Source organism: Pteropus alecto, unplaced genomic scaffold, assembly GCF_000325575.1.
Source record: "Pteropus alecto unplaced genomic scaffold, ASM32557v1 scaffold52, whole genome shotgun sequence".
In the NCBI taxonomy this organism is placed as follows: Eukaryota; Metazoa; Chordata; class Mammalia; order Chiroptera; family Pteropodidae; genus Pteropus; species Pteropus alecto.
Window position 1 is genome coordinate 5,138,347 of NW_006433941.1, and position 12,876 is coordinate 5,151,222.

At 52.7% G+C, this 12,876-nt stretch overlaps 1 protein-coding gene across 3 annotated transcripts in view; it reads left to right on the top strand.

The window, feature by feature from the left end:
- Nucleotides 1-2,082: 2,082 nt before the first annotated feature.
- SREBF1 (sterol regulatory element binding transcription factor 1) overlaps nucleotides 2,083-12,876 on the top strand; it is a 21,027-nt gene continuing 10,233 nt past the window's right edge. Inside the window, exons 1-3 of one of the 3 annotated variants that reach the window (XM_006908451.3) lie at nucleotides 2,083-2,776; nucleotides 8,612-8,623; nucleotides 9,447-9,455. In XM_006908451.3, the coding sequence (XP_006908513.1) occupies nucleotides 2,686-2,776; nucleotides 8,612-8,623; nucleotides 9,447-9,455 (112 nt within the window). In that variant the 5' untranslated portion in view covers nucleotides 2,083-2,685. The remainder of the gene's footprint in view (nucleotides 2,777-8,611; nucleotides 8,624-9,446; nucleotides 9,456-12,876) is intronic. The other 2 variants (XM_015586694.2, XM_006908450.3) reach the window with 2 other exon arrangements.

Below are 12,876 nucleotides of genomic sequence, written 5' to 3' on the forward strand. Positions count from 1 at the left end.
GGTGCCCATTGGTTGTGCTGCAGCCTGCAGGGGCGGGGCTTTTCTGGCTCAAAGCCCCAACTCCCTTGGGTCTCCAGCAGCTGTCTTTCCCCAGCCTGCTGGAGTCAATCAGGGGCAACAGAGCTGTGAGGTCCTGGGCAAGTCACTTCACTTCCTTCTGCCTCGGTTTCCTCATCTGTAAAATGGGAATAATAGCCCAGTCCTCCTGGGGCTGTTAGGAGTACTAAGTGGATTAATGTGGGTAAGCTTAAGGATAGTAGCCAGTGAAGACACAGCTGGCAGCATCACTGTCATCCAGGCTGGGACCCCCTGCACTCCTTAGGCACACCAGGACAGAGGGGCCCACTACCACAATTTGTGCCACTGGGAGCCCTGATACACGTTCCTTGTGTGAGCTCAGATCCCACCCAAAAGGGCATGAGGGGCTTGTTTGGGCATCTCAGGACCCTTGAGGGGCAAGAACACAAAGAGAAAGCAGGTTCCCCTGAAGAACCTCAGCTCCTAGCCTTGGTGGCAAAGATATAACACCTCCCTGCCCATATCCCATCCCCCATAACACATATGTAAAGAGGCTACAGCCAGGCTTCAGTTTCAACTGGCCTTTCTAGTCTGGGCTTCAGGTTGCTTACTGAACTTGCCTTACCCCCTTTCACTTAACTTCTGCAGTTAGGGCATGCATATTTATTGAGCCATACTCTTTATATATGTGGTAAACTCATTTAAAGAATCATGAGGCAAGTCTGTTGTGACAATGATTCTAACACACCCTATCTGCTTCTGCAGATTGCTTGCAGGAAGGGTTATTCTCATTTTACAGATCCAATAGCTGAGACTCAGAAAGGTAAAGTAGTTCCAGGTCACGCAAGCAAGCGGGTGAAAAACCGGATCAGCTTCCTGAATCTGAAGAAAGCGGTCTTTAAGTTCACTCAGCAACTCCTTCTTTCCCCACTTCTCTTCCTGGGAAGCGCTATTAGAATTTTCAGAGAAGTCACCAGCTTCTCAAGGCCTCCTGGAGGGGCCAGGCCCTGGGTGGATCCCTGAGCAGGGCCACTTGGAGGAGAAGGGGAGGGAAGTGTGGTTTGGAGACTCCCACGGCTCCCGGACCTCCTGTTCTGAGTAATTTTCCACAGCAGCCACTACTGGGAGGGGAACAAAGAGAGCTGCATGTCCAAGATGAGCCCCAGGGATTTAGGCCTCCAAGGCCTCTCTTGGACTGGGCACCCCTCTTCTAAAGTACACCACTAATTACTCCCTCAGACAGTGTGGCCAGACAGGCTAAATCTGGAATCTGAGCGAGGAAGTATTCCAGATGCCATGACTCACTGAGGCCAGTGGCTAGGAGAGACTGGGGGTCCGGACCTCTGATAAGTCTCTCCTTGGCTGCCTTCCAAGAGTACTTTCTCTGCCTGCACAGCTCCAGGGACAGAAAGCTCACTGTTGTCCCATTTTCAGATACCTGAATGTTAGTTCTGATTTATTTCAATCCACCTCGTTGGGACCCCTCCCCTGCCACCTAGCTCTGTCCCCAATCCACAGGGCCCAGGGTTCAGTCTCCACCCCTGTCCCCAGTCAAGCTGCCTTCTTTGACCCAATCCTAGCCTGTCATGATCCAGGGCACCCCAGCTCAGATCTAAAGCACAAGCCACCTCTTTCTCATGCCTCCCCACTCCCCATACTGGCTGCTCTCAGGGACAAGGACCAAGTTTGGAGTCAGATAGCCCTGGAGCCCAGCTTGTTGCTATCGCTGAGTAGCTGTGTGACCATGGGCAGGTTGGCTCCTTATAACTCTCTGGGTCTTCCTGTCCTTCTGGGTACTGATGTCAGCCCACCTTCAGCGGCTGGACTGGGCCTACTGGTCCCCAAACCCATTTGCAGTCCCCACAGCTGGATCTGGAAGGAAAGCAGATTAAATCAGGATGAGAAATTCCAGTCTCTTTCAGGCTTCCCTTGGGATAATCTGATCTGAGACGGAGTTGGGGCAGGCTGATCTCACAGTCCCAGCCCTCCTCCATATATCATCACTAACATCCCAGCCCACCTGTGGAGAGGCATCATTAGGCTTCTTATAGCTGAGGAAACTAAGACAGAATAGTGATGTAATTTGACCTGAGGCCACACAGCAGGTATTAGAGTTATAACTGAGATGGGTCTGTCTTGTTCTAAAAGCCAGATCTAAATATGACGTTCGTCAGGACACCCCTCCAAGTCCAGAGACCTCTGGGACGGGCCCAGTCCTGGGGCTTTTACTCAGCACCTTTGCTTGGTGCTGGGGAAACTGAGGCCCAGAGAGAAGCTATAGCCTGCCCGAGCTCCGGTAGCAATGGACCAAAGGCAGCTGTGCATGAAGCTGGATGAAACGAATGACTGGAGGAGACTCTGGTGGAGGGGTAGGTTTGCGGAGCGATCCGGGAGCTGGGTCACCGCTCTCAAGGGTGGGGTGGGGCCGTCTACCAAAAGGCGGGGCCTTCCGTGCAGGGCCCCGCCCCCACTCCGCGCGCCACGCTCAGCGGCGGCAGGGGAACCCAGTTTCCGAGGAACTTTTTGCGAGCGCCAGGCTGCCACGGAGGCCAGGGCGGGACGCGAACGCGCTGAGCGACCGCAGCTACTGGCGCGGGCCGGCGGACGCAGCGCTCTCTGCGAAAGTCCGTGCGCGCCGGCGGGCGGCCGGGAGGAGGCTACTACGCCATGGACGAGATGCCCTTCACCGAGGCAGCCTTGGGGCAGGCGCTGGCTGAGCCGTGCGACCTGGATGCAGCGCTGCTGACTGACATAGAAGGTGCGTCAGGGGCTCCGGCTCTGTGCTGTGCGCGCAGGGCTTCCCTTGGTCTCTGGACTGGGCAATGCGAGCCTCGGTATCCAGTCCGCGCGGAGCCTCCTTGCGCCCGCCCTGGCGTCTCGGGCCGCGCCGTGCCGGGTCCCTCGGAGGTTCAGGTCCGGGCCCCGCGCCCCGCGCCGCGCGGCCGGTGAGTCCTCAGCTGCGTAGATGCTGTGGCGGGAGCTTGGGACACGGGCGTTGCTGAGGCCCCGCCCCTGCCCAAGCGATGACGTTAGCGCGGGGTTACTCACGGTCGTTCCCTCAGGCCTGAGAGTTCATTTCCGTGCAGGAGGCGCAGCGCGTCCTTCCTCCCCTCCCTCCAGAGTCTGGCTGTCCAGGTCCAAGACCTGCGTCGCTTCAGCATCTTCTGAATACCAGGCTCTGTCCGGGAGTTCACAGACAGACCGGAGCTTCTCCCCTTCTTGGGAGCACCAAAATCCCCAAGGAAACCCGCAGACGGATATTTAGTTACATCTTGGGATGGAGTAGAGGTGGGGCTACTTTGGGTACTGTGGTGGGGCAAAACCTAAATCTGGGAGTTGGGACCCAAGAGTCAGCCTTGGGACTGGCTGGGAAAGATGTTTTCCCGGCGGACAGAAGGTGAAGTTAGGAAGGTGGGCCAAAAGATCACCTGGCCTTGTCCTCCAGGGAAGGACAAGCTGCGCGACGCCAGCTTATTTACATCTTTTAAAAGCAACACATGCTGGTTGTTATACGGAGAAGGGGTTTGGGGACCACGGTCAGTCGGTGCCCTTATGAGGCTGTTTTTTTCACTTTGTAGGCTGTGCAAACCAATGCTCTAGCAAATTGCCCTCTATGGTTGCTGTGCAGATTTGGCAATACTGGCAAAGTTGCCACTTGGTTGATGGGGAAACTTGGGCCAAGAGCTCAGAATAGGTAGAGCCTGGTAGGCACCATGAACAAGTGGCGCAGACCTGGGCTTTGGGGGTCAGGACTTGAATCTGCACACTACTGACTTACTAGGCCATCCTGTGCAAGCCCTTTCACCTTCCCAGGGTAGTTGGGACAGTCAAATCAAAGTAGGTGTATCTGGATATAGATCTGGCACTGACCTTTCTTGTTGTCTCATTTATAGAAACATTCCCCCCACCAATGGACAGCTATTGACTAGGCCCCACCTCTAATCTGTGAGAAAAATGGAACCAATGAGGCCTCTTGCTAGGTGGCCATGAAGTTTGCCCATTGCAGCAGAGGATTTCTTGCTTTTTATTTAGACTTTCTGTTCTTTCCCCCAATTACACAATTAATCTCTTTGCATTGTAGAAAAACTTGAAAATGCAGGTGAGCAAAACAAAGAAAATCTTCCTTAAGCCCACCACCCACAGATAATCTCTGTTAATTATGTGGGGGATTATTTCCCATGTGTATGTACATATTTTTTTGGAATGGCTGTACACTCTTGATCTTCTTTTTAAAAGCACCTTTATTGAGGTATAATTTACCTACCATGAGATATACCCATTGTAAGTATACAATTCAATGAATTTTGGTAAATTTACCAAGTTGGGCGAGCATCACCAGTTGTAGAACATTTTCATTACTTTAATAATATCCCTCATGCCTATTTACAAGTGCTCCCCAGTTCATCCCAGCCCCGGGCAACCACTAATCTATACTTTTATAAATTAGAATAGGGTCCATTGTAACCTGCTTTGTTCCATGTCAACAGCCAGACAACAATCAGATTTTCTGGCTTATCCACCCGATTCTGGTCCTTGTTGATGGACATCTAGCTTATTTTCTTCTCGTATCCTTGTTTAGTTTCTAGTTTCATAGATAGGCTGAGGCTCTGGGAGAGGAATTGCTAGTCTAAGGCTGGTACTTCTGAGGTTTTACTCTGCCCTCAGAGCTGGGGAGCTGTGCAGGTTCACAAATGTGACTTGGGGGGTGTCCAAGTTCCCTGAGAGGAACAACAGCTGAGAGATGGGCCAGGCAATGCCAGGACATGGGCCTCAGGTGTCAGGAGGTGGTGCTGGACCAAATCTGGGAGTCAGTAGGGAGTCTTGGGGAGGGGTTGGATCAGGGCATCACCATGCTTGGGTTACATGTCAGAAGTTTCCCCTGGCAGCTGGGGTGGAGGATCACATCAGGAATAGGGAACTAATTGAACACTTACTGTATGCCAGGCACTATGCCGACCATTGAGTCCTCCCAACAACCCCAAGTGGATAGACTTAAGATCTTTATCTTACAGATGAGGCACAGAGAGGTTAAGTAACTTGCCTAAGTTCACACAGCCAGAACATGGCAGAGCCTGTATTTAGACCCAGACTGTGGGCTCCAGAGCCCACACTCTTAGTTCTTAACCCCTGAGGTCTTAAGAGTGGGGTTAGAGGAATGAAGCAGGGAACCCGGGAGGCTGCTCCACTTGGAGCTATGCCGGAGCCTGGGAGTAGGTCATAGAGGGGTCAGAGGCCAGGAGGCCACCTATCCCTCCCAGCCCAGAGCAGCTTTGGAGTCATGAGACTGAGGACTGGCACCAGGGAGTCAGCTGCAGGCCCTCAACCCTACCCTGCTGGCCCTGCTGCATGCCCTCCCTCCTGCCCTCCTGGCCAAGCCCTCTGTCATGTGAACATTCTTGGGGTGGAGCTGCCAGCACAGAATCCTGGATTCCGTGGGTGAAGGCACTGCCCTGGCTGCAATGTACAATGGCCTCCGATGAGCTGTCTTCTCTCTGAACCTCCTTTCTTGCTCTGTGCTTTGGAGTATCCAGAGGCCAAGGGCAGAGGGAAATTGATAGCAATCCTGTTGCACATGTTTGGAATTATTGTTAAACCCGTGGTAGGCTTCTCCTCCCCACCGATTAATTTATCAGATCTTGTACATGCTTCTAAGTACAGAAGAGGCAAATGGAGATGGAATTCTGGTCAGGGCCTCCTCATCTACCATGGAGGTGGGTCTGGTTGAGGGGGTCATCTGAGGGCTCTGGTTTGCCTAAAGCCTTTGCTGGCATAGCTCATTCTCTCCTCTGCCTGGATACTTCCACGTTTACTCTTTGTCTGTCATACCCCAAACTCAGGCAGCCTTCCCGATCTCACCTCCCCCACCCCATCTTGGTAGTGCTTTCTCCAGCTCTCTTGGCCCTGGGATCCCTTCCAAGGTGTCTAAATCAATATGGAGGAGATTTGCCTCCCAGGTTCCAGCTCATGTGTGTCTGGCTATTTTCTGGGTCCATGCCAGTCCTGGTGATAGGGACACATTTGAGGCTACACTGCCATCCTATGCCTCTCCCCACAGTATCTTGTGCCCAGTTCCCTCCCTGGTCCCAGCAAGCACGGACCCTCCTTATAAAACATAGCTTGAGACTGCCTACTGCCCAGCTCCCAGATCCAGGCACATAACTCCTCAGTTCCCAGACCACTCATGGCTCCTCAGTGTCCCCAAGATAAAGTTCCCTGTCTCAACATGGCATTCAAGACCCCCAAGGCTTGCCAGACCTGCCCCTCCTGTGACATTTCTTCTCCATCCAGAGCCTACCCCTCAAGCACTCCCCATGCCCCAGACACACTCTGCTCCGGTATGGTGCCCTTCTTCCTGTGCCCCCGTGTCCACAGCACCTCAGGGGTACAGCCTAAGAGAGACCTCTCCTATCAGACATGTTCCCCTTCCCATACATTTTTGTCTACCTCTTGGTATCTGGCCTGCCCAACCTAGGGCAGCAGAAAGCAGAAAACCCTCTCATGGTGACTATGCATTGCTGTTTTTCCTAGGGAAAGTACCCTGCCCTCTCTGAACTTCAGGGGCCTCCCCTAGAAAGCAGGAGGTGGAGGCTATAATATTTGCTGCCTTTGAGGCCCCTGATGCCTCTAAGCAGACAGGGTTGGGGGAACAGAGAGAAGCATGATGGGAGTGGGTCCAAAACAGCAGGCAGTCATGTGGCTGAGTGTTACCTCCTGCCCAATGTTCAGCTCGTTGGACACAAACATCCTAAGTGACCTGGTCAGCCCTAGGCAGGGGTCACCTCCGGGCAGATCTGGACTTTCCCCCACCAGCAGGTGCAGCCTAGGTGGTAATGGCTGCGCTGGCCTTAGGAAGTGTCTCTGGCTTCATCTACTGCCAGCAGTAGGCCCTGTGGCTGTGCCCTTTGGGCCCAGGAACTGACTGGGACTGCATACATGTGAGACCCATGTCCCACGCGGCCCCACAGAGGGGATTATGTCAGAGGAGGAGAGAGCCCTAGAAATGGGCATAAGGGGCTCCTGGGAAAAGGAGTCTTGGAGGCTGTTTTCAAGTGTGTGATTCCCACGCTGGGTTTGCGGTTTGGTGGGAGGTAGGGCAATGTGGGGTTCCATTCCACCTGGGAAAGTTTGTGGCTTGGAGAGGCCCACTCTGACCTGGAACCCTGCTCAAGCCCCCCATCTCCCAACTGATATCCTAGCTATTAGCGAGCCTGTCCATCGCAGTCACACTTCAGGCCTGCCCCTCCCAGCGCTTCAGGGTCCCCATTCTCTCTGCAACTGGAAGGCTGGTGGTCCAGAAGTCTTCAAATTCAGCCCCTGTTATGTGGCCATAGACAAGTGGCTTAACCTCTCTAACCTTCAGATTCTCATCAGTGTACTGGGAACAATAATAGAACCAGCTTCTTAGACTTGTGGCCATCAGATGAGCTCATTTAGGTCAAGAGAGCAAGCAGTGCATGGCACATAGTCGGCCCTCAACCGATGCCAGTAGATATTATCATTTAGAGCACTTAACTAGGAACTCCTAAACAAATATTAGTAGTGGTTATCCAAGGAGTCTGTGTTGGAAGTTTCCGAGATGTTCTAGGCTATGGTTCCAAGTTCTGCGCATCCACCATTTGGTGATTCTGGGTCTGCTTGGGCTGGCAAGGCCAGTGGGAAGCTCCTTGTCCCTCCGCCCACTTTACCCCTGAGGAGCAGGCCTACTGTCTTTAAAGATAAAAGAGACTAGAGCTGGAAGGAACCTTACAAATGCCTTTGTAATCTCCTTGCCCAGAGTACAGATGAGGAACAGAGGCCTCAAGACACCTGACTCACCACAGTCCCCCTGCCGCCCAACCTGGGTGGCCCAGGCCCAGGGGTAGCTGAAGGGGTAAAGGAGCTGGAGACCTATGAGAAGCTGCAGGGAAGCCAGGCCCTGCAGGGATTGTTTCTCAGACAGAGAAGCTGCTAAAAAGCACAGTGTTGCTGAGTGGCCACAGTTGATGGTTCCCTTTACAAAACACCTCAAGGCAGCCTTGGAAATGCAAATTAAAGCACCTTGGAAGTTCCAGTCACACTACTCTTGGGACTAAACAAAGCAACCAAAAGTAAATAAAAACAATAAAACCCAGTGCTAGCGATGCTATGAGGAAATGAGACACATTGCATGGGTGATTGTAAAGGGGTTTGTCTTTTCCAGGGAGTAGCCTGGTGGCTCTAAAAGAGCATGCTGCCTTTGACCCACACATCTACTTCAGGTTTAAAACAGGCCGCAGGGAAACAATCCAAAAGGGAGAAATATATAAATTATATAATTTATATTTAAAAAAAATGCATAGCAGTACTACTTACACGAGAACAATTGCTCAACAGTAGAGGACTATCCACCCCCAAAATTGCTACTGCATCAGGCCCACAGGTTGTTTTTCAGCTGCCAGAATAATAAGTGCCTCAAGCCCATACCTAGGACAAGATATCTGATTTGATGCTCACTGGCATCTTGTATAACCAGCCATGTTCAGGGTCCCTTGATCCATGTAATTGGGAGCTGGTGTATGGAGTGGCACAGATAAGGGAAAGATCTGAGAAGATGACATCAGAGAAAGTTTTAGAGGAGAAATAGGAGGTTGCCAGGTGGACAAAGGGTAGTGGGAAGGGTATTCTTGGCAGAGGGAATAGCCTGAGCAAATGTATGGTAGCATTAAATAGTGCGACATGTTCAGAAAGCAGACAAGAAAAGTGAGGCTTAGTGAGAGCTGAAGCAGTAGGACTCAGATGGCCAGAGACCAGCAGAGCAGTGAGGTGGTGGCTGGTAGTCCATACCACCCTTAACTCTAATCCTCTCTGTGTTCAGCCCTATACCGAGGGCTACTGGGGTCACAGGGTTGGTTCAGGCTTTGGCTTGGCTTTGAGGAGCTCCCAGTTGAAACCTCTAATAGTGGTTAGGAAGGCTTTCTAAGAGGAGTGCCAGAGCTGAGCCTTAACGAGCTTTGTGTTGCCTCTTCTGTACACACTTCCTGACCTGAGACAAGTGTGACAGCAAGTCAGACAGAATGAAGCTGAAGTTGGGGCTCCTGTCCCTGGCAATACTCTGAGGTTGGTGGGCCTGGATCTGAGTCCCAGATTCTCCAGTTGGCAGCTGTGGGACCTTGGGTACATGCCCGCCCTCTGAATCTTAGTTTCCTTGTCCATCTAGAGGTCCCATCCCATTCCAGGAAGAGCCGGCACACAATTACACCCCTGGGGCAGCCCTGAGTGCACAAAGGGCAGCCTGTGCCCGTGTTGCATACATAACCTGCTGAGGACATGCAAACCTGCTGACCTGAGTCCTCAGGATGAGCAAGGAGGCACTGGTGGGAGCAGCAGAGATGGATGGCAGGCATGGTACAACTCCAGCTCCCTGAAATGTTGAGTGAGCGCCCCATTCCTGCCCTGTACCCTCCATCAAGCAAGCAGAGGTGGAACATCCTGAGGGTCCCACAGGCTATGCCTCATGTCCTCCTGTGTGGTGGTGCTGCTTTATACTGTTTTCCATTCTTCCCAGTTATGCAACCTTTGTGATCTGCACTGCATGGGACAATTTGCAAATCCTTTTCCTGCCCATTCCCTGGAGAACTGGTGTCCTTCGCTCAGGTGACAGACAAACCTGAATTAGAATCCCAGATCCCTGGCTGCCTCTCTGACCTCCATCTCTCCATCCCCCCACCCTGCCCTGCTACAATCACACTAGCCTCACTGTTTTGATATCACACTAAGCTTGCACCCACCTCAGGGCCTTCTGCCTAGGACATTTTTCTTCCCTCCTAGTCAACTTTCTCATTTCATCATGTCTTTACTCAGATGTTACCTTCTCAAAGAGGCCTGCTCTGACTACATCTGTAATGTTCTCTCACATTCTCTACCCTGCCTTAGTTTCTTCATGATGCTCATCACCACCTGTACCTACATTCCTTCACGTATTTGCAAACTGCTGGTCTCCTTCACTGGAACATAAGCTCTACAAGGGAAGGTCTTTGTGCTGTGTTCCTGTATCCCCAGTGCCTGGCACAGGCCTGGCACAGGCCTGGCACACAGTAGATGCTTAGGAAAGGGCAGTAGATATCAGAGAAATAGATCTGGGCTAAATGGACCAGGCCATGTTGGGAGCTCCCTGTCCTGGGGAGGCATGCAAACGGCCTTTGTTTTGGGCCCAAGGTCAAGTTGGATGGGCCGCAGGCTCCCGTGGTGGTCAGAACTGGGCTCCTGCAAGTTCATGGTGTAAGGCCCTCCCAGAATGTCCACCATGGCCTCACAGAATAAACAGGCCAGAGAATAAAAGGCTGCCCTACATCTGCCATCAGAGGGAGGTTTGAAGGGAGGGAGGGAAGGAGGCATGGGGTTTCAGATTTCCTATTGGGTCCTGATAGAATCATAGCAGGAGAGGAGGAAGAAGAGGAAAAAGGAGGAATCCAGGCTGAGGGAGGGGGTGGAAAGGGTAAAAAATGGGTGTGGGTATGGGGGAGTAGGACATGGGCCTACGGAGACCCAGAGTTTGTGCTTCCTCCTCTTCCCAAGGTTCAGAGAGTGTTCATAGGAGTCATGCCTACATTTAGAGTCTGCCTTCATGTGGGAGGCCCAGTGCTCAGCTAGCTTGAGGATGGTCCAGTTTGGGAGCCATGACCAGCCTTTTGGAACTGCTGTCCTGTCTCTCAGGGCCAGGACAAGGTGAGGCAAGAGAGGAGCTTCCTTAAACTGTGCCCCCTTGGTGCCTGTCCTGCCCCACCCTAGTCCTAGCCCTGTTAACTCTCCATGAAACAATCTCCATTAAATGGATATGGAGCTCTGACTTGAACATTCCAAGTATCAGGTGGCTCACCTCCTGACTTCCCAGTTCTAGACCATTTCAGGTGCTGCAGAGGGACTAAACTTTGTTGAGATCTTGCTGAGTAGAGGGTGCTTCACACACTTGCTTTCCTAGAATCTTCGCTCTGGAGGCCAGGGGTAGAGGCTCAAAGACTGGAGGTGACTTGCCCATGATTATGCAGAAAGTTAGGGATAGAGGCGGTCTGTGCCCCCTTGGCTGTTCTGAGGTAGGAGGGGACTGTGAGACTGGCTCTTGAATTTTCATCTCCCCGATTTAGGTCTGGCCCAGAGCTTCTACAGAGACTGGCAGGCAGATCTGGCTCTAGGAGAGAGTAAGATGGGGGCTGGTCAGGCCAAGAGTTCAGGAAATGGCTGGCCTCTCCATATGCCACCAGGTGCCTCGTGGTACCCAGGCCCTCTTCCTTGCTATGTCCTAGCTTAGACTGTGTCCTTTGTCCTAAGGCCAGGCCTCCTCTTGGAGCCTGACTCCTGCTACCATCAGAGGGTTAGTGAGTGACTGACCTCTTCTTCCTACCTCCTCAGTCTGGATGGCAGTCTGAGGGCGAAATACAAAGATTTGAGAAATGGAAAACAAAGAGAGGCAAGAAAATGTGAGGGGAAGAGAAGGATAGGGCAGGAAGGGGAGGGGGCTCAAAAACTGGGGAACATAGGAAAGAACAGAGCCATGAGGTCTGCTTTTGAAACTCGAGTCTGGACTCAGGCCTGTGTCTTCCCTATTTTCAGTCACTCAATGAGATCAGGGCCTTTACGACAGCAATGTTCGGTTGTGTTTTTGGGGTGAGGGAGAGTGCTCACACCCACAGGTCGAGGAGAGCGGGAGGTGGAGGTGGAGGTAGAAGTGTTAGAGGAAAATTCTGTTGTCCTTAGCACTCCCTGCAAGGCCATGGAAGGACTTGGAAAGAGGGGGAACTGGGTGTGTGGGTGGAAGATAAGACTGAGTTTCCTCATTTAGGCTCTTGGAGAGGGAGGGCTAGGAGGGCTCTAGCCCCCCAGCACCACCTGCTCAGTCACCATGCCTGCCTGTCCAGGATTTGGTCCCTTTCTAAGGGGGCAGTAGCCTGGGAGCAGGAAGAGGGATGAGCAGGTGCTGCGGTTAGAGGCCTGATCAGGCCTTGGTGGTGGTCTGCTTGGTCACAAAAACCCCAGCTGGCAAACCTGGCCTGCTGGCCAGGCTGTTTTTCTGCATGTTTGTCAAACTCAGACCTCACACAGAAGGGGACATAGGCCTAGGTACCCCCTTAAAAGACCCCCAGAGCCTCTCACCCTAGGGCTGACACCCTGCCTTCTTTACCTTCTGTCCTAGGGGTTGGGTCACCTCTTGGCCTCCTAGGATGCTACAGTGAATAAGTGAGTCAGCCTTTCCCTGGTGACTGCTGGGGGACTGTGAGGTTTGGAGTGGGGGAGCAGGGAAGACTTAACTGATCTCACCCCTCACCCCCCATCCCAGACCCAGAGGGACCTCTGTGCTGGGAGTCAGGAGACTCAAGTAGTACCTGGATGTGTATTTGGGTTAGGGGTTTCCCTTCCTCACTCTGGCCCTGTTTCTTGGCAGTGACCTGTTATCACGGGTTCACAGGATAGGTGGCCCCATGCTAAACTGCCCCAGAGAAGGGAGGTCCCTGCACCCACCACCAGGCAGCCCTTAGCCTTAATTAAGCGTTTCTTGGTACTAAGCGTGTAACCCATATCTTCTTTACTTCTCTCATTCTATGCCAGAGAGATGTAATTGTTCCATTTTCTAGAGGACTGAACTGAGGCTTAGTTAGAGCCGTGGAGGCCGGCTCAGGGTGTCAGTGAGCCAGTGATTTCCAACACAGAGTTCCTGGGAGTTGGGGCATCTCAGCCCGGGTACTTCCATCCTTGTTCCCACTCCGTGGCACTTCTCAGAGGTGGTAACGGAGGTGGTAGCAGGGTTGGGGGCCTGTGACCGCCAGTAACCCCGCCGGATGCCGGCGCCTAGCGGGTTAAAGGCCGGCGCCCGCGGGTAACCCCAGTCCCATCAGCGCTGCGGGGTGA